Source organism: Glandiceps talaboti, chromosome 7 (assembly GCF_964340395.1).
Source record: "Glandiceps talaboti chromosome 7, keGlaTala1.1, whole genome shotgun sequence".
NCBI lineage: Eukaryota > Metazoa > Hemichordata > Enteropneusta > Spengelidae > Glandiceps > Glandiceps talaboti.
Window position 1 is genome coordinate 10,382,494 of NC_135555.1, and position 22,757 is coordinate 10,405,250.

The 22,757-nt window shown below is 34.4% G+C and overlaps 2 protein-coding genes across 2 annotated transcripts; one reads left to right on the forward strand and one right to left on the reverse strand.

Annotated features, from left to right (window-relative positions):
- Nucleotides 1-472: 472 nt before the first annotated feature.
- On the reverse strand, nucleotides 473-13,390 carry LOC144437153 (DNA replication licensing factor mcm4-A-like). Its single transcript, XM_078126018.1, has 18 exons — nucleotides 13,327-13,390; nucleotides 12,223-12,486; nucleotides 11,660-11,824; nucleotides 11,017-11,098; nucleotides 10,459-10,540; nucleotides 9,932-10,138; nucleotides 9,387-9,621; nucleotides 8,626-8,868; nucleotides 7,854-8,085; nucleotides 7,374-7,468; nucleotides 6,849-6,951; nucleotides 6,252-6,428; nucleotides 5,546-5,639; nucleotides 4,874-5,028; nucleotides 3,979-4,096; nucleotides 2,994-3,235; nucleotides 2,305-2,515; nucleotides 473-1,680 (listed from the first exon to the last, which is right to left on the reverse strand). The coding sequence occupies exons 2-18, from the start codon at nucleotides 12,464-12,466 to the stop codon at nucleotides 1,588-1,590; spliced, it is 2,778 nt and encodes a 925-aa protein (XP_077982144.1). The 5' UTR covers nucleotides 12,467-12,486; nucleotides 13,327-13,390; the 3' UTR covers nucleotides 473-1,587.
- Nucleotides 13,391-13,849: 459 nt separating this feature from the next.
- LOC144438314 (Fanconi anemia core complex-associated protein 24-like) lies at nucleotides 13,850-21,352 on the forward strand. Its single transcript, XM_078127377.1, has 5 exons — nucleotides 13,850-14,061; nucleotides 14,728-14,867; nucleotides 18,960-19,112; nucleotides 20,232-20,408; nucleotides 21,231-21,352. Exons 1-5 carry the CDS (start codon nucleotides 13,932-13,934, stop codon nucleotides 21,300-21,302), a joined length of 672 nt encoding a protein of 223 aa, XP_077983503.1. The 5' UTR covers nucleotides 13,850-13,931; the 3' UTR covers nucleotides 21,303-21,352.
- Nucleotides 21,353-22,757: the final 1,405 nt, after the last annotated feature.

Sequence of the window (22,757 nt, forward strand, 5' to 3'; positions counted from 1 at the left end):
CAGTCATACTTTGAAATCAAGGGAATGTTGACGGTTCAGTTAATCTGTCCGTACATTTGCATGAGCATTCAGTTTAATCTGTTTTGAGAGAGATTTCAGTACTTAGGGGTGGTATGGGTGGTGGGGCAAGTAGTCTGCAAGGTAAACCATGATGGGGTGCTCGTATATCAGCCAACCCATTTTACCTGGTATGTCTGGCACACGTACCTTGTAGACTATGATGGGAGTCAGAGAGATCTTGTTTGTAAAATCAGACTATTGCCTGATTTCTAAAAAAAAACGTTACCCTCTTCCATTGACCTAGTAAGGTAGAACCCCCCCCCCCCATTTCGTTGTGCAAACTTGTATAAAACTGTCATTATCACACCAAAAGAAAAACGTACTATACACTCAAAACATATCAAATTTGCTTTCTACTCATCAGTATTTTATTGGAGACTTTACCAAAAATGTACAATGATTTCTCATCACAAAGAATTACATATACCAGGTGCCAGTTTTAGATTAAAAGACATCTGCACAAAACCACACGTTATCAAGAAATCACACGTCCAGGTAAAGCCAGGAAAAGTTAGCTGGTGAAAAAAAGTGCCAACAAAATAACACATATATGGTAGGCTAAACAAACACACAGCAAACAACTGATATTTTTAGTTGAAAAAATTCCACATGGCAGTGTATGGTCAGGCTGGTCAAAGCAGAGCGCCCTCACTGGTGGACCAGAGAAGACTCAGTTCTGCTATCAAAATGATCAAAAACGACGTTCAATCAAAATTTTATTCATATAATTTACAAGATTAGTTACGCATGATTGATTTATCATTCAGGAAACAACAACTCTACAAATAACTAAATATTTCAACTTCTTGCTCGAAGTAATAAATTTCTACAACGCAAGTTAGAAATCTGTATAAATTTTCAAATGTCCATCTTTTAGAATGACTAAGAAATCATCTCAATGGAATTGTGAGGCACATGAATACATTTGAGACAATGTAATACATATAGTTGGTATAGATTTATACCAAATTAGGTAAACAAAATATGTGCCAAAGGAATTAATGTGACAAAGCAATGTGTATTAAAAAGACAATAAAAAAATGCATGAAATAGTTCATTGGCTGTCACTACCCTAATGATTTTCATCCTTCAGTTGGGATGTAAAAGTGACATAAGGGGCCTTATCTGTACATATTTCGGTGACATAAGGGGGCCTCATCAGAACAGGCTTCAGTGCTACCAAGAAAAAAATGCTTTGCCTTGGTTAGGATACCCTATTGAGATAGGAACGATCAACATCTCTGGGCTACATGATACAAGAGTGTAATGTCAAAATATTCAAAACAAGATCTGAAATTTGGTCTCAATGTACATTTCTTCATATTATTGTACAAACAGTTGCATTGGTAACATGATATAATTTTACAGTAATGAAGCAAGAAGTAAAAGTTGTGAAAGTACTGGAACAAAACGTGCTTTGTACTTAAGAGAAAGATCACCAACTCGAACACTATACAGGACTGTCAAATGATGCTCATATCTGGGGTACAATGTATGTAGGCATACATAATTTTTACATATTTTTTTTTAGGTCAATCTGACAGTGTCTCCATATCGTACTATCTTCTCCTCGTCTTCCAACATTTTGATGGCTTCATCATAGACATCCCTTGGTATAAGCTGTGGAAATAAACAAAAACAGATAATAAGCATTCTGTTTATAACAAGTCTTCTTTGAAGACATAGTATCCCAAATAGTGTACCCACCCAGGTCTACTTTATCAGACAAATATGGCTACCCTTTTCAGTTGAAAATTAAAACCGCTTAGGGTATGTTGATGTTAACAAAAAAGTCAAATGATGCAGTAGGTACAGAATGACATGAAACAGAGAGAGTTTTACAGTAGTGAGTGAAAATAAGTTTTCCTTTACATTACCATTTTAGACCATAATATTGTTTGTGTTTTTGTGTTAAGTAAAAACAATTCAGATTAGATTTGTACAAATGGATAGCAATTTCACAACCTTTTTTTTACACGGGTCATTTTTTTTGACCATTCAATAAATGTAGTCAGTTTTATTTCAATGTGTTTATTTGACATGATCAACTTTTACACATTCTCCAAAAGTATTTATTTTTATTTCAATGCATCTATTTGACATGGGTCACTTTCTTTTTTTTAGAGATCGCCAAATGTTTGCATATTTATTTCTATGAGCATCTATCATGTTCAAACATTTCACAGATCTCCTTGGACAACTAGAAGAGCACCCTCTACAGGTGAAGTTCAACAACATACTCACCATATCAGATTGTTCCCTGACTTCAGCTAAAAGCTTCGAAGCAGTTAATCTTCTCGGCTTTCCCTTAGATTCAATATATTTCCATATTGCCTGCGCTATTTCTTGGCGTTGTTTACGGGCACTGTTACTAAGACCTGTTGCCAAAATATCAATGTTGATAGTACCATCACGTGGATCAACAGCTGACTGTTTCATGGCTTCAGTATGTAATCTGTGAAAAGTGGGAGAAAACGTGCAAGATAGGTTTTGAGTGGATGACTTAGTAGTATCCTTATCTCACAATTAAATTGAACCAACATCAAATTTATAACACGATACAAAACTTTTGTTGTACACAGAATCTGTTTTCTTCACTTCAAATCTACAGTTTCCATGAAAAAAAAGAAATCTGAAGCAAAAATACTTGGTGCTTCAAGTCATTTTTGACTACAGATTATCATTTTCGCGGGACAAAATTTAATAACCTTGTCAGCTACAACCCACACTTTCTCCTTACACCTACAAATGCAGGAAGAAAGTCTGTTGTGACTAAAAAATATTACAAGTGATTCAAATTCTGTTGTTCAAATGTTTAGTAACAGAATACGCTGTTGGAATAAAAATAGCATCATCATTTCCTTCAACAAAAATATACTGATTTGTCTAGACTAGTGCTGAAAAACAACATTTTCAACTAGTGTGCACCCTACCTTCTAGCTTCTTCCACATCAATGCTTTCCACCACATTGGAGAACCTCATTCTCGCATGAGCTTCAGCCAATCGGATCAATGATTCCAGTTGTCTTGGATATGCTGAAACCATACCCCTGGCACTTCCGATTTTACGCATCTCAACGTAAGCCGAAATGAAAGCTTGACTGGCGTCTTCACTGAGTTTAGGATGGATATATGTACGGGCATAAGCTATGTAGTCTTTCATTACACTCATGTCCTGTAGAGTAAAGGAAAAACGATGTGTGTCAATACTGGTTGACGTAATTGTAGCTCTGTTCATGTATTTTCACACAACAAACAACTATTTGTTAATATTCAAAAGAAACAATATTTCAAAGAGACTAACGACAACGAAGGCTGAAAACAAAGAACATATTACATGGATTTCTGATTTTTTTCTCTTACTCAAAGTATGTTGTGTGGTAGTTTTGCAAGAATGCCTTTGAAATCAACATCTTGAGCACTTTTTGTTCGTTATGCTATCTTTGACTACCTTTCCTGAACCAAACCACCTCATATCTCCTTGCATGATAAGCAACATCACTATTACTGGACTATGGCAATCATTCATTCATTCATACCTTCTGTGTGAAATTTAAGAATTATTTTTGTTGCAACAACATTTTACCCATCACTAAAGGGTCAAAATAGAATAAGTAAGTGACAAAATAGAATTAGTAAGTTGAATTACCTACATACATGTGTAGTGTGTGGGGTAGAAGTCATGGTATTGACCAAGCAATACAATCAACAAATCAAACCTTTCATGAAGTGTCATCGGCAATAAAATTCTATTTCGGGTAATGAGGATTAGTTTCAAGTCAATTTACATAGTCCATGAAGTGTATTGAAAACCATAGGGTTCATAGTTCTACTTTACGGTTAGCTTTTTGATACAGTTTCACCTATAACCCCATCACGACCTCTGACCTGAAAAATTAACATGTAAATGTGACCTACCACATGTTCTTCTTCACTTTCTTCTTGACTTCTATGGTAGAGTGACACAAGATGGTTGGCAAGGCGACGGTCATATAACTCATCCTGTGGATCTAGCATCAAGAAGATTAAATCAAACCTGCAAAAGACATGAAATAATATTATTATGAATATTCATAGTACATCTTTTTCATACACCTGTCAGTGATTGGTTATTTTCCCTAGGGCACTATTATAGTAGCATGAGACTAGTCCTAATGGTGATTTTCTTTCATTCTTGAGGAATACGTGCATTGAGTGTGTGATGCATTATAAAACACTTATTGCCTGGCCTTATTCGGGCACTAGTAGATGTTATATTACCCCTCCATGCTGTAATGTAGCAACTACTTCTCTTGGCTTTCAGCTTTGGTTAATAGTTGCTGCATAACAGCCCTTGAGGTAATAGATATCTACTAGTGCCCTCATAGCCAGGCAATAAGTGTATATTATTGTATGAAATTATAAACATACAAAATATCATAAACAGTTTATAATATTTTGTATGTTTACAATTTAAAACAATACAGAAGCACAAAGTACTAAAATTTACATGAGTCAAGAACAGATCATATTTCATAGCCAGGACCACAAGAATTATTTCACATGAATTAGTCAAACTTTAAGCTGTAAAATATGCTGTGTTGTTCAGCCCTATAACTTAGGGCAACAGCTTGGCATAAATGTCATATCTTACAGACTAGTTGAGCTTGTGGCCCCTAAGGAAGAACTCAATGTGATATGCAGTGTATTTGTCATCAGATTGACTGACTGGATATATTTGTACAGTATATCAAATAGGAAAAAATGAGATGTTGTTGCGGTGATTTATTTCAGAAAATAAAATTTTAGCATAAAATATCACTTGTTTACACACCTTGATAGTAGTGTATGTGGCAATTGAATATTATCTACAATTGTTTTCCTGGCATTCCACTGAGAATCCACTGGATTGGCTGCCGCTAAAATTGATGTACGGGCATTCAAAGAACAGATAATGCCAGCCTTGGCAATGGATAATGTTTGCTGCTCCTGAAAATCAACAAAGAAAACATGAGTTGAAAATTGATGAGAAAGTATTGTAAATGGTTTAAAACTGTTTGATTGTTGAAAGTGTTCCAGAAGGTCATGGTCAAAAGTCAAAAGTGTTATCAGAGGTCAGAGTTCACAGGCAATAGTCAAAAGATGTGTCAAGGTCGATGACCTTATAAAAGGTAAGAAGTTGATAAGCGACCATTTGGGTTTGACCAATTAATATTAGAGCGACAAATGACAATTTGTAAATATTTTAAATTTGATTACCATATATATGACAAAAAAACAAATCACGCATTTGATATCAGGATTGACTCTCGGACTATTAAAACATATAAATAATTTGTGATACCTACATAGGCCTGATATTTCAGCCCAATATTTCAGCACACACACACACACACACACACACACACACACACACACTAAATTGTCAATAGAAGATATGAAAGTTTAGTTAGGGAAGTTGTCCTTTCGGTTTTTAGTGACACTTTTACAAGGATAATGTACTTACCATGACTTCATGGAGAACAGATCTTGTACTATCATTCATTTTATCAAACTCATCAATGCAACATATACCATTATCACTTAGAACTAATGCACCACTGTATAAAGAAGTGAAAAAAATATACACTATAAATGAAAGAAATATATAAATACTAATGTACAATCACCAGGGATGTACCTAAATTTAAAAGTAGTCAGTAAAAATATGAACATAGGTGGCAATATCTAGGAATAAGACCTATGAATTTGCCCATACTGGTTTCACTGAGTTCCTGAAAAAGTAGATGGCAAAAGAATGCAGAGTAGCTAGATGTTTTTGCTGGGTACCGGACCTTATCTACATCTCTGAAATCACAAATGAAGGGATTAGTACTAAAGACATATGGACAAAAATGTCAATTTGAGAAAAAGGAAAAACACAACTTTTATTTACTATCACTAGTGTACTCTGTAATGTTAATAAATCCGAAATTTTTGAAAGACCCCCCCCCCCCCCCCATACACGAGAGTAACTTTTGGGCTATTTAAGAGAAGTGGTTTAATTTGACTATGCAAACTTATCTTTTACTTCTTTCTTGCAGATAACATGTGATATACTCAAAGTACCTTCATTTTGACTATAGACTGTCAAAACCAGAATAGATAGAATAAGACATTTTACAACATGAGTGGAAACTCCGAACAAAAACAAAAGCATATCACTGACTTACGTTTGCAGTACAAGTTGTTTGGTTTCTGGGTCTTTAGTGACGTAAGCAGTAAGACCAACAGCACTGGAGCCTTTACCAGAGGTATACTGACCACGTGGTACTATATTGTGAACATACTGGAGAAGTTGTGATTTACTTGTACCAGGGTCTCCACACAGTAAGATGTTGATATCTGATCTGTATGGTAGAACAAAATGGATGAAGAAAATATTGTTTTATATTAGTCACTCTATAGTCAGTCTGAAGAGTGTGATATTGCTCAGCCTTTTCCAGCTCAAGAGAATAGACATGAATTGTCATAATACAGGACTGGGGTAGAAATCCTGTATTTTCTGTTTGAACATATGCAACTTGTCTTTTGCTGGTGGCAAGAACAAAAATTTCAAATTTTTTTTTTGAATATTACCTTGTATGTACACAGACTAATTTCCTGATTTTCAAAATAATTTGACTTCAATTTTCAAAAGAAAACAATGGCAAGGCATTGTTTATACTTCTTAGATATTGTGGTGTCCTGCTGTCTGTGTCAAAGACTGCAATTATTGGAGCATACATACAAACACAATGTGTCAAATATGACTATCAAATTTACTATACCTGAATTTTCCTCTACCAGCATGACTGAAGTCTTTTTTAGTTCCACCAAATAACTGACAAAGAATACCTTTCTTGATGTCTTCATTTTCATAGATACTGGGAGCTAAAATGGGGAAAGAGAAATTTTTTAATGTGAAAGGGCAACATTTGACCTGATGGATCACATAAGCATATCAACAGAAAATGTATACACAACAAATTTTTTTTTTCAATGTTGGACCACTCCCTCAAAAACACATGATCTGGTCAACTGGTATACAAAGCAGGTAACATTTCTGTCACCCTTCGAACAACTGGCAATAAACGCCAAAGATCAGTAAACGTACGCGTTATGTCTCTGAAATTTTGCAGCACACTGAAGATGTATATGTGCAGTGCAGTCTCTTGTGATTCCTCGATACGAGTGTGTTGACATAATACAGTGTTGATTTGAATATGAAGAATCACACATCAGCATGGGACATTCTTCATAACTTGGGCACGAGACAAAATATGTAATTCTCAATGGGGAGTTTTTCACCATACCTAAAGCTTTTGCTAGTCTTTCATAGATGTCAGACTTAGTTGATAAGTTAATCAGGAAGTCTTTGCGTTCCTCTGTCATTCTTGGACCATCCTCACTGCAGCAAACAAAACAACAAAAATATTAATGAATGTTCAAATTCATGAGCATTACAATTCATTGAAATTCCAATTGTTACAACTTTTGTAATTCAATTTACAAGCCATCCACACCATGATACAAATATGGAGAAATGTTTTATTTCACTTGAATTTTACTTCCACAATTCACCTTTAAGTGACCCCCCCCTCTGAAAAAGACGTGAGAAGACTACAACGAATTGTTCCTAAAATTAGTGTTATGATAGCAAAAATAAAATTACTCAGAATGAGATATTCCAAGATGATACAAATGGTCTTGTATTTTCCAACTAGATGAAAACCTTTTAATACTAGATTCTACATCCGGTACATAACTCAAAAGAAAGTTGTCAATTCACTTACTCATCATCCCCTTGTTCATGAAGTCTGTCGGTGAAAGTTTTACGGAAATGGATCACGTCGATGTAGGTCTTGTACACAGCCTTGACATTACGCTGGCGTGGATTAACTCGTAGTGGGGTGGCACGGTAGATCCCTGTTATTGTGATTCGATCACCAGGTGTAACACTGTCCACAAGATCATTGTGAGCATATAATAACACTGTATGTGGTGTTTGACCAGGTGGCATATCCTCTAATAAACAAATTAGATTAATTAATCATAATTACTCACAATATGGAGAACTTTGTCTTACATTTTTTTACCTACAAATTTCTTTAATCTACGAAAAGTGGACAAATTTACATAGGCATGGTGTATCCATGTTACTGTTTCCCATGCAGATATCAAATATCAAAACATTTATCATTTTTACAACTTATTCAAAGTATTGGCTAACCAAAATATTAAAAAGGTAATCAGTAAATTATATCCATACTTAAAAACATGGTGTAATTTTGATTACAAATCTTAGAAAACTATTTAGAATCTGATTCAGTATTTTGCATTGGGATCATCACATCTCTATTTTCTTATATTTTTTTAAATTTCGAATTTAATACCATTTTTAACCTATTTTTTCTTAAGTACATAAAATTTTGTACATATCATTATCATAAAATATCATTCTACAGGGTGAACTCAATAACCTTCATGGACAATGCATGGCTATGATGGACCGGTTGCTTTCCATCGTGAGGCCTTTTATAAAGGGGAGGTAGGGTCTTGTCTTACCTGGTGATTCTTGTAGTTTGACCATCTGTTTGTCTGTAAACTGTGATCTGTTATGTATCAATGCCATACTATGTTGAGTTGAACAATTACGACATACGGTCGGTTCAGCTATACGTCCACGGTCAATTTCCACGGTTGTTGAGTACGAGCACACATAGCAGCGAAAGAAGGCTTCTCGCATTTCGGGCATTAATTGTGAGGTTCTGATAACCATACCACAAATTGTTATCAACTGATCAATGTCTGGAATGGAACACATCAATATATTCAGAATTAACATTTATGTATGCCATTTTTTATGTAAAAAGTTAAAGAATGACACCATTTATGAAAATAAATATTTCTAACACCAGTACTTTTGGAGTTATAAGTATTGTAACCCCTAAACCACACTTAGTCTATTAAATTAATCTCAACATCACTAATTTGATCAAGTCTTGAACGATGCCTCAGCTAGACACAAAGGGTTACAACCCAACCAAGTACACTGGCAGTCAGCCTTGTGGTTTTGATTGTAAGTAATTTACATACAGAGACTCTCCAGTAGCTTTCAGTTCAGCTGTACTAAAACCTTTGTTGCCATGGTGTCAATGCACAAACACATAAATACACTTCCTCATAGCTTGAGTTCAGTTGTGCATAAAACATTGTTGCCATGGTGTCAATGCACAAACACACACATACACTTCCCCACAGCTTGAGTACAGTTGTGCATAAAACATTGTTGCTATGGTGTTGAAAAACAAACAAAACAAACTCACCTTCAGGATTCAAGGATCTCATATTTTTGGTCTTTTCAACATTAAACGTACGGACTTGAATTTGATGTTCAAGATGGACATCGGGGAAGAGATCAAAGAACATCTCATTAATTGCCATATCAAAGGTCGGAATTACTTCCTGAGGGTAACAGATCAACTGTCTGTACATATCGGCATCATAACGTTGCAGATGATCACAGTTGATGTTCAGAAAAGGTATTTCTAATTGGCTTATCTGAGTGAAAAAATAACAAAATTACACATTAATGACTGTAGGAATGAAAACTTTCAAATAAATTTCATGATAGTGGACAGTAGTCTGTAAAATACAAAATTCATACCACACTGCCAGCTAAAGCCTAATACATCTAAACAACACTATCTTACAGGTCATGATGACAGTGGCTAACAGCAATTTACAACATTCAGAATTTCATTCAAATACTTTTGAACAGTTGAAAACTTGGACTATCAATATTGATAAAACTGTCCCAATTTTTCCATTTCTGAGCCATACACAAATGAATGATTGTTGTCATGGTTACCTCTTCAAGTCTTTGTAAATAAACTGGTTGTTTTGGATCAAAACCATCAGCCTCCTCTGCATTGGGGTCAATAAACTTTTGGACAAATCTTCGGAACTTCTCTTTAGTTTCACTGACTACGACATCAGTACCCCAGATTACAAGCTGTGGACCTGCAGGCTGGTCACTGGCTACAGCACCAGCTGGTTCTGTTGGCTCTCCACCACCCTAGTATCATGAAGAATAAGTAAAGATTAACAAACTGTACCAGAGGAGATAGTTGTAAAAACAAAGACGCAAGTGGCCACTGTACAAAAACACATAGAAAGTGGATGATTTCAACAAAACTCAATACAGAGGGTTACCAAAAGTTCTGACTAGCAGTCACCTTGTTAACAGAACATCATCAGGTGAGTAAAATTAATACTGTATAGTTATAAGTACTGCATTACATTTTTCAGATTGGCTTTGCCATGGAATTTAGATAACTCAAGTAATTCAAATATCCTATATTATACAGAAAGGAGCATAGAAGTCAAGATACTTACAGATGGTTCCGAGCCTAGATTAACTTGATGCATCTTACGTGTACTTCCAATATCACTCCTGTGTCTAAGTGGCGTTCCACCACTGATAAGTCAAGGTTAAGAAATGTATACACGGAAAATTTGGGAAAGAAAGATTTTGAAATGATTGGAGCTGAAAATTTGGTTTATTCTATACCTGCATGTTAGGAATCTAAGTATAAACAGGAAGTTTGGAAAGATTATTTCAATATTATTTGAATCCGAAACACTTTGATCAGAGAGACTTTCCACTATTAGAATGTGATTTTTGCATTTAATCTACCAAGTGAGTGAAGACTGGTTCAGTTACAACAGGAGACCTCCATTGATGTCAAGATCTTCAGGCAGCGTTTGTTTAATTGAGACTCCTCCTACCGAAGGTAAGCATTAGATGCTTTCATGCTTTCATAAACAAGTCTTTGTTTGTCCAGAATGCATAGACCTCCATCAAGTTAGAAAAGATGTACACACAACATTCACAACTGTTAAAAGTACACATTCTAAATAGAATTTGTTGTCATCTATATTTACAAAGGATACCTATGTCTTCCTGGTGTACCACCAATACGAGAACTTGGAGTACCATAATTCAATGGAGAACTCATATCAATTTCACTGGTACCTGTAAAAATATTATCATAGTTATATGTTCATCATCATATGGGTTCAATACATTTATTTATTAGTAATTGCAAGAAACACACAAATATATTGACAGAAATAAATTTTTGGTTTTTGTCTACCCTTAAGTCTTGGATATCTGTGTAATTTTAATCTTTATTATTCTTCTTTATGTATTTCTGAGAGTTTCACAATTTCCCTTTTTTCGAATAAATAAAGTATTTACAGTTATTGTTAATCTGTTCATTGTAGCTGCCTGCATGTTGAAGAGACAAAGTATTGTGATAATAAATAAATAATTCCTTTAAGTTTTGAAACAGAATAAGGTTGTCAATGAGAATTGAAATAGAGAAGTGCTATCAAGTACTTCAACATCTACTGAAATGCACACCAAACTTGTGAAGAGTTAAAATATTGTTATGAACTTAAACTATTAACCAGGCATGTGGCAATAAAGCTAACCCATCTTGATGTAAAAAAAAAAACCCACAAAAACCCTCCGTTTCAATATTTTTGACTAATGAACAAAAAAAGTGACTGATGCAAAAAAACAACTTCTTACCAGCTCTCGATGCAGCTGGACTGGAAAAGAGTGAGGTATCATGTACATTTTGTCCAGTTGGTGGAGATGATGGCAAAGGTGCTAATCCTGGAGATGAATCCACTCGTCTTCCTGGCTGGGATGATGGTGATGAAGATCTTTCACTTCTCTTACTCCTGCGAGATGCTACAAGATAAAATCAAAATGTAGATTTTTTCCTTATATCACAGTTTACATCTATTACTGTATTAGATTTCACTGTCAATTTTATTATGAATATGGAAATTAACTGACTAAGCTTAACTTTATTTCATAATTTGTTAAATGTACAATGTCTATGATACAAAAATGTGTTGTCAACTGATCCTAAATAGAAACATAATAAAGAGTAAATTGAATAAACTCAATATGACCACACACCCCATGTAAGTTTATATGATTTCCCCTTTGAGTTGTAAACTGCACATTAGCTTGAGAGTACAAGTGATAACCTTTGTGTAAAATATCTGCACATTAGCACAAGATGCTGACAAGATGTTGAAAATACTCCAAAAAAATCATCAAAGAACCACTACTACACATACGTGTTCCATCTTTTCCAGCAGTAGTATTCTTTCCACTTCTTTTTCCTGGAGTACCATTCTGGATTGGCACGTCCTTCTCTTTTCCCTTAGGTGTACCATTTGTCATGGTAGTATTCTCTTTGCCTTTCCTACCAGGAGTGCCAGCTTCAGTACTCTTTTCCCGTTTCCTGGGAGTCCCTTCGCGGCTAGAATCCTCTCCTCGACCCCGCTTACTTCTACGAGGTGTGCTTGTTGGTGATGACATGACCAATAGATTCGAGTACACTATAAAAATAAATGATGTAATTTAATACAATGTAATAATATTTCTACTTTTTTTCTCTCCATTTATTTTATAAATATTAAAATATAAATAATGCCCAAGAACAATATGAATATGAAAGCCATCTAAAAATGCATGAATTTGAATCTATGATTTAAAAAAATTATAATTAATAATTACAAATTAATGACATTCAATATGCATAAGTAAAAATATAAACACTGACATTTTTACTATGGCTTCATACATTTGCAAACAAAATATAAACATTGATATTTTTATTGACTTCGACCCAGTACAAATCACAATGAACAATACAAAATACTTTTGTCATAATTAAATTCTTTGGTACGCTACTTGCGATTGGTTGTTAATTTGATTCATTTACATTCCACTTCTCACAAACACCAACATTAACACATATTGTTGTGGCGTGTCACACACACGTTACCGTTACGTGTGACCATCGATTGAAGTGAATGAACAAAAGAAACTTCAAAACTTCCATCATGTGCTTGTGCTACCAAACGCTCAAATTCTATGACCACTTTCACATGAGGAACTTTCTCAATTCCAAGTTAAAGTTTTGAAAACACTTATTCTTCGACCAGGTCGCAAAAAGATACTTTGAGCGTCATGTTTCCCGGGAAAATCGTGCATTGAGAAGCCATTTTTAAAACAACAACACTGTGATCTTGATGACCCGTCAAAATTCCTTTGCACAACATCATCAGAGAAACTTCAACGACAGACAAGTAATCTTGAAAAGTGTTAATACAGAAAGTCGTACAGAAGTTTAAATTCTTGAAAATATGTTTTCACAAGTGATCTGTGTTACTTACCTCTGAGGGGACGAAAAAAGTTCTTGCCTTTCAGCACCTTGCACGGCAGCTGCAACTGACCAAATGCTTTCTGTGTGGTGAATCACGTGTTGAAAAGCGCGCGAAATATTTAGCACAACATTAGAAAAATAGTTTGTGTTTTTAGATACAGTATTGGTGCTACTATTTTACCGTAATTCAAGATATAGATATTTCAAATTTAAAGAACTATTAAGATGTATGTAAAATAATTATTCGTTTATTCAATTTATATTTTTATGAGTTGATTAAAGATACATTTTACAAAATTATTTACGAATTTTGCGTTTGTAAACGATGCGCGTCTCATCGATAGGTCAAAGGTTACATGTAAATATACTAGAACAATCAAGATACATATGTACATTGAGATAGAGAGCAGTGTCTTCTTTTTTAAACGAAAAATCACATTTTTAGTGTCGTTTTCGAAACGATCTGGAATGATTATCGGATGGCAACTATGGTCTATCGCTCGATGGCAAAAGTAATATTGTACATTTACTCTGAGTCTCGCACACTGGACGAAATCTTAGTGACCGCGGATTGGCGGGTGTTTTAAAAATCCGAGTCCTCTACCTCACTCAAGAATGTCATGTGATTTCAGTCTCTCTACCCAGCCACAGCCAACTCCTGCCAGAGTTCCCGGTCGTGTACCACCTGGACACCTCGTGAGTGCTGAAAAATGGAGAGGAACAGACCTCACAAAAGCATTGAAAGGTAAGTTTCGTTTTCCGTGATGATGATGATGTTGATGAAGATGATGATGATGATGATGATGATGATGATGATAATAATGATGATTGATGATGATGATGATAATAATGATGATGATCATGATGATGATCATGATAATGATGATGATTGATGATTGATGATAATGATGATTGATGATTGATGATGATGATGATGATGATGATTGATGATGATGATGATGATGATGATGATGATGATGATGATGATGATGATGATGATGAAGTAGATGTAGATGCAGTACTGTAGAAGTTTTGCTCCATCGCTTTTGGTCCTCCACTGGAAAATAAAAAAAGTAAAATGAAAAATGTTGAGTCACACAAAATAAAATATTAAAATAAATAAAAAAAGTATTGTAAATAAAAACAAAGCTACAAATATTGCCACTAATGATGATGATGATGATGATGATGATGATGATGATGATGATGATGATGATGATGATGATGATGATGATGATGATGATGATGATAAGGGCAAAAGTTTTAGATCAAAGGAGAAGGCCTATACGTATTGTATATTTTTGTACCATAAGGCACACAAGGAACAACTTTACAATGACAGTAAACATAGTCATATTCTTTTATCAGATTAGTTCAAGAACATGAATTCTTTTGACTTTCTTCTATCCAGGTAAAGTCAATGTGACCTTTGAAGATGACCTTGGAGTTGTAGACTTCCATTCTAGTAGCGACACTGCCATAATTTATGTATCTGAAAATGATATGGTAGCTGGGACTAACTACAGAAGAAAACTTGTCAAGCTTAGAAAGGTAAGAAAAACATCTGAGATTCATTCATTGGTAGCCTGGAATACATGCGGATGGTGGTTTTGAATTCATTATTAATTTTCCCCCATCATCATAGGTGGGGAAATCAAAATTCAAAATCCCCAAGTGTTGAATTCTAGGCTAATTCTTTGGATGAAGTCTGAAATTTACAGTTATCAGGTGAATACCTCAAACAAAAATGTGGATCGGAATAATCTTTTTTTCTTCAGAAAATGCAGTGAATTACTACAAATATGAAATTGAATGAGCACCCTTCAAGTTATATTGAACATAAGAAAAATATGGAAACATATGATTAGTAATAGTCGCAAGGCTTAGTACTATCTATTGGGTTTGAAGCCAAAGATCTCTCTGGGGGGAAAAAGATCTTCAGATTCAAACCTAACGGATAGATAGCCTCTTGACTATATTAGTGACTATAAAACACATATATCATGTGCACCAAGGCCAGTGTTTGTGACTGATATCTCTCTGTTTAGCAATTTTAACAATGCTTGACTCTGTAATAGTGTATGTGGAGACAAAGTTATAAATCAATATTACCTATAATCTATCAAACATCTAATTCTTTATAAACAGATATGTTTGAGGTTTTTAGCGATTTTAAGAATCACTTATTTATCCAACTTCATTCTGCTGGCGAGCACGTTTTTGGATGGTGTCGTAAGAGGCCTGTGGTTTACGATGATGATCCAACTTATATTTGATCAAAACTACTATCACTTCGTCAGGTGTATACAGACAAAGAAGAGCTATTTGTAATACCATAAAAGAGATGCATGGTTTTGTTTTCTGTATTGTTAGTTTTCCCCCCGAGTGTTAGTAGCAGATCAAAATTATAGGTGGAAAAGTATGATGATTTAAAGCAATTTAAGGTCAAAGGTCAATATCAAGATGGGTAGTGTATATACCTTTCATACCAATTTTGTCTTCAAACGTCACTGAAAATTTAAGAGACATCATAAATGGTCTTGTACAAATTGTAATCTTATGGGAACATTTTGAAGAGAGTGAATGAAGGGAAAGTGAAAATAAAACCAGGTGCATGACTAGCAATACCATGGTGCATTATTGATATCATAGTGCAGAGTCCTGCTAAAAACCTTTGTGGAAAAAATAATCAAATAAAAGGGTGATGTGAATTAATTTACTAGTTGTAGAATTGTAGTACTCAATTTTTAATAAATACAGACTCAACTGATGTGTCATTAGGAATTATGTAGATATGATTTATGACTTTAATTTAAATATTAGAGATAATTATATCGTGTAATCAAATAATTACTAATTGAGTTTATTCTCTAATTTAGGCCACAATTATGGATACCGTTTGAAAATAGAAATACAGAATATAATATGAAGAGAGAGTTACAAGTGAGATACACTACACAGACTGACTGCACTAAATGTAACTTATAATCTTGTTCCTTCGTTTTAAATTATATGCAACAAATTTGGCTCGATTCTGAATTGAGCTGTCGGAAGTACAAGACATTAGAGTTGGAAATTTTGTAAGTGAAGCCAGGCGTCCGTAAAAATATGGAGCAATATATTTACATCTGATATCAGGACAGGACAGGACAAACTAAACAAAAATGAAATTTATCTATGACAAGTTAACAAAGTAATTACCAACTAGATACAGTTGAAATAGGCTTATGAGGGTAATATTTCTCTTTAAATATACAGTTTGGTTTGAAATTATCGGGACTTAACAAACTTGCTAATGAGAATGCTTTCTTTTTCTGAAGGAAGGCTATTTGATATTGATAACCCAAATTGCAACTTGTGTTAATAATGTCATACAGTTGAATGAAGTAGCTGTTCACTTCTAGGTATAACTTGGAATTACGGTATGACCTTTCTCGATATAGAGATTGTGGTCAGAAACTCGTTATTTGCATTTTAGGAAGTCAATGTAATCACAGTAATAGTATTTCTCCAGTGGTAAACTGGTTTGTAAAGACGATAAGTATCTAGTTTGGGTGAAGAATATATATCTACATGTCAGTTTTTGTTATAAATCTCAGATAATCTTTGCTAAATAATAAGAAAACCAACATCATTAAAACCACAGGCTTCTTTACGGCATCGACATGACTGTCCAAAACGTACCCACTACTTATTTCATTGCTTCAGCAGAAGTATGTGCTGTGGCTTGTGAGCGAGAACATAAGAAAACATTCTCATTGCCAACAGTTTGTTTAGTCCAGGTAATTCCAAAAAACAAACTTAATTACAGGCTGTAAAAAGTAATAATTGTAGTTTTAATGCCAAACATTACATTTATAAACCTATTTCGACCGTATCTAGTTGCTAATTACGTATTCAAACGGTAGATAATTGAATTGTGTTATCATGCATGCATTCTTCAAAATGATTATGAAAACTTTTGCCTGTCATTATTAATGATGTATCACCTGTCATAAACATAAAATACCTCATTAATATAGAAAGCTCTTTATATATATATAGAATTTTAATTACTATTAAAATGTAATAAAGTAATAATACACGTATGTAATGTGGTATATCTCCACATTGTGTGCAAAGTGCTGCACACTTATTTCCCCAGACACAGACCCATAACAACACAAGGGTTCTTTATACTTCTCCAACTCCCTGATGGGCATGCTATTCCTGCTGTCGTAGCACTAAATCCTGTACATAGGAACTTTGTCCTACCATATATATAACTGTGTTGATTTTCTTGAGAACAAAAAGTATTGGCATTTTTTACAATGATTAGAATAAGTGTGAGTCAATCTCCAGTTTCATTGAAACTTGTACTTCAAACTTTTGTTAGCCCAAAATCATAAAATAAATCGCAGTTTGTATTTCATCAAGGTTTGATAGCCCCACACAAAATTTACCACTAGAGGGCGCTGTTGATTACAAATGACTACCATTGCGTTCTGACTACCAGACTTTACCATGGTTTGATAACTCAGTTGCACTCAACATTGCAAAGAGAAACTGTGGATCACAGTTATTAGGTTGGTTATTAATTATCTTACTATGTTCAGTAAATAGTTTCGCTGTTATTTTTTTTTTATACAAATAAGTGATGCTTTGATAAGGTAATGAGGTGCTTCATACATTTCATTAGAAAGCCCTGCAGTGAACAAATGCTAATATTTGGATTTCAAATGATGGCATTATTGGTCAATAAAAGTGATGTTGATGGCTCTATAGTGTAAATTGCCCTTAGCAGGAAATATCTTGAAATGTTACTGTTTTCTGAATAGTGTTTCTTGTTAGAATAGGCCATTCCAGACTGACAGCAAACTGGGAATTAAGAATACAGCGCCCTCACTCAAATTGGGGGTCTCATCACCTCATTGTACTGTTTTGTCCCTTGGTATTCTATAGAAGTGTAAACCAGGGATGTTTTTCGTATTGTTCAGACATCAAGGAAAGCAGCAGTGATCTACGATTAAGCGAGTAACCTATATCGTGTATACCCCCCAGTGTACACACAGACAGGATGTAGAGCGCCACCATGGCAAATTTTGGAAAGGCTTATTGGGTTTTCACTGACATACAAAAAGTACATGTATCGGTAGTAAACCTCAAGTTGCACTAAAGATTACTTAAAACAATTTTTTCCAGTATGCCCTTTCATAATATCACAACATACACGTTGAGATGTCACTGCTTTTGTTAAGAGCTGTGGGGAAACGCTGTCTGAGTTCTGTCATTTTACCAGGGTTCCCTACCAATATTATGGAAACTATACAACTTTTACTAGATTTTTCCCATTTTTGTTAGCATGGTTCGCAATCATTAGCAAGAAGACAAGATGTAATTTTGAAATATTTGTATAAATCACGACATAGATGTGATTATCGAATAAAGTATACCAAACTTAGAACACTGAGAATTTGCTACATGAAAGTTGACCCTCCAAGGGCCTTGCCACAGCCCAGAGACTTTTCTATCTCCTGGTGCTGCTAAAGCAAAAAGCCCTGCTAGATAGTAATACCAAGACATGTCTCTTGGCTACCCTTGGTAGTGAAGCATCCTATAACATTGCTATAGGTTGACATCCTAGTGTATTCTTTCTCTTTCTAGGCTAATTCTATGAAGGGGATTGTTTTAGTTGAGAAGACCCCCGTCAGTCAGCAATATTTCTCAGCACTACAGAAGTTTGTTGTATTGGAGTTAGGTATGGTGTTATTGTTTGTTACTTCACAGGCTGAGGCTGGTAGTCTGCTTGTACAGATGGTAAGTGTCGTCTTAACACTTGTTTCTTCTCCTTTTCTTCTCTTCTTCCTTCCATCTTCTACCTCTTCCTTCTTACCCCTCCCCTCCCTTCTTCCATCTCATGTTTGTTCTTTTATTCTTCGATCTCCATAAATGTCAACTTCAGTATGTTGACTATCATGCAAGAATGTTTGCATCAAATTAGCTGAATATGTAAGTAAATATGTAAATGAACAAATAATTAAACAAATCAAGTGACTCCGTTGTCTGAATGTTTGAGGTAAGTTATTCCTGACAGTGGTGTTTCTTGGAGGAAAGGAGCCATTTATTTGTTGAAATGGATGAATCTATAGAAAATACTAGAACTAGTTGATACATGTGGCTTTTTGCATATTTGAGTTGATAATTGATGAAAGTCCTACATTTAATACTCCATATTATTACTAATTGCGATTCATTTTTATCTCCCATAAGGGTACGGGAGGTATTAAAAGGGGGAAGTCTGTCTGTCTGTCCGTGTGTCTGTCTGTCTGTCTATCTGTCTATATGTCTGTGTGTGTATGTGTGTGTTTGTGTCTGTCTGTCTGTCTGTCTGTCTGTCTGTCTGTTTGTCTGTCTGTCTGTCTGTATGTCCATCCATCTGTATGTGTGTGTGTGTGTCTGTCTGTCTGTCTGTCTGTCTGTCTGTCTGTGTCATCATTTTCTTAAAAATGGTTGGCTCAATTATACTGAAATTTGGTACATATAATGTTTGGGGTAATGGCTAGTGTTTACTGACAGTGATTTGTGTCAAAAAATGTGTTGATTTAAAGTCCTAAAAAGCAATTACAATTAATTTTTTATATTTTGGAGTGTAAGATTGTAAACTGCAACATTTTTGTGTTTTTTAGTCTCCTGTCATGTCGTTTTGAACAACAAGCAATTGAAAACAATGAAAATACTATCTGGATTGAATTTGAATACACAGAAAAATGTAGGCTAATATACATATCATATTTTGAAGGTTTGTTGGTTGGTTGTAGGAGTAGATGTAGTCATGTGACAGGGCTGTTAGGCTTCAAAATCTTGGTAACTTTGTTGGCTTTATGTTCAAATTCAACACAGCAAGATCTGAGATTGTTGTTACACTTTGTATACTAGGTTAAAGGAGAGAACAGTGCAACCCCAAATCCTTTCAAAGTCAAGAGAAGAGCGCCACCATTAGACAAAACTGTTCTTTCTACAATGCAACTTGTGCCAAAACTTGGAGGAGTGAAAGTACGAGCACTCTTGGACAAATTTGGGAGCATCAGAAGTATTGTGCAAGCTACTGAAGAGGTGAGTAAATAACTAAAACAAACAAACAACCACCAATGGTCATTTTAGAAAAAGGTTTACCTAGTTGATGTGTTTTGACATGGAATTAGTCTGTATTGACAACTGTTTGCCCATTCTTTGGCAATGACTTGAAAAAACTGTTTGTTGTCTTGAATCTATGTCATCCTTTTATAGAAAATCTAGAAAAGGATATAAGCTATTCCAGACTGATATAGGAATCCTCTCTTCTATCTTTTTGTGTTGTGTTGTGTTGTGTTGTGTTGTGTTGTGTTGTGTTGTGTTGTGTTGTATTGTGTCGTGTCATGTTGTGTTGTGCTATGCTGTGTTGCTGTGCTGTGCTGTGCTGTGCTGTGTTGTGTTGTGTTGTGTTGTGTTATGTCGTGTCATTTTGTGTTGTGTTGTGTTGTTCTACATGTATGCTGTGCTGTGCTGTGCTGTGCTGTGTTGTGTTGTGTTGTGTTGTGTTGTGTTGTGTTGTGTTGTGTTGTGTTGTGTTGTGTTGTATTGTGTTGTGTTGTGTTGTGTTGTGTTGTGTTGTATTGTGTTGTGTTGTGTTGTGTTGTGTTGTGTTGTGTTTCATTTGTGTTTCATTGTGTTGCATTGTGTTGCCTGTTTTCAAACTTAATAACTATAATACTAAAAATTTGTATCAATGTCTGTGATTAGAACTTCCAAACAACCAAGATTGATAGTGAGGTTGTGGTTGCTTGTGAGAACATTCACATAATGTCATAATTTGTCAAAAATCTCTATACCAATCTATAATACAAGTCAAGTCAAAGAATTCAGTGAGTTATGTGATTCTCTCTGTTTTATTTCCAGGAACTTGCTGAAGTGATCGGAAAATCCAACGCCAAGCACGTTAAAGCATTTTTTGAACACAAGACCTCATAAACTTAAATCAAGGACTTGCAATAATATTTGACTACTGTACGTACCTTTGTTTTCAGTGAAGAATTACTAAAACTTTAGAACAGTGTATTTTGATAACTATGCATTTTGAGAACTATGCATTTTGAGAAATGTGAATTTTTGAAAAATGTGCAATTTTCTTTTCCAACTCTCTGTGCATGTATCAGGATATCAGAAGGATAGAATATACAACATTGGATTGAAATTTCATATTTTTATGCAAATTAAGGAGTTAGGGATAGAGTTAGCTTAGAGTCAAGGATTAGACCACAGGGAGCCCAGGAACCATGGTAAAAATGAAGAAAAAAAACCCAATCAAATAAATAAATAAAAATGAACATCCATAAACAAAGAGAACGAGTAAATGGAAATATTATTATGATTAATGTATATATGGGCATGTAAATTATTGAAATAATGTACTATGTTTGTACATGTTTATGTTTGAGTACTAGTATGTTATTTTAAACACATGATTAATGTATACATGTATATATGGGCATGTATACTATTGAAATAATGTACTATGTTTGTACATGTTTATGTTTGAGTATGTTATTTTAAACACATGATTAATGTATACATGTATATATGATGGGCATGTATACTATTGAAATAATGTACACTGTTTGTACATGTATATGTATGAGTATGTGTATATATAGAACTATAGTACATGATGTCAGTAGTATACAGGCCTGTATGTACATGATAGATTAGCTATTCAAGCATTTTAAAAATGCTTTCTTCATTTATTCATGCATATTTTATTTGTTTGTGTACATTCATTCATTTAATTTAATTAATTTATTTGTTTATTTATTTATTTGTGTGTGTGTGTGTGTGTGTGTGTGTTTGTTTGTTTGTTTTTAACACAGTTCCTGTGCTCCATGTGATTAGACCTGCTAATATACACCAAACATACTGGTATCATTAACCAAATGTGGTCACTATTCTGCAATTGTTGTCATCAGAGAGTAAATAAGGGTAATGGCAGAACATGAAATCCTACTCCTCAGCATTACGATATCCTACTATATAATTACATGCATATTGATTATAATTATAAATACTGACATCTCTAAATCTGAAATACACATTTGAAGATACAAATTACCAAACATGTATGTTATTTTCATTTCATTTTATTTTAAAATGTAGATTTCTTTGTAGAAATGAACGTATATATTATTTTTGTAGATATTAGCATGCAAACACACCTTATTGTCCCATTACGTCGGTAAATTTACATTTATACTCTTTGTACTATAACCTTAGAGTCAAAGATTTATTACTTGTTTTCATCTTTCTTGAAACGTCATTGCAAATGATGTAAAAGGTCATTGACACTTAGAGCATGGAGGTGAACTTTTATTCTAGCAGTGATACCGTACATACAGATGTATGTACGTACGTATGTACGTACGTAGTTCATTT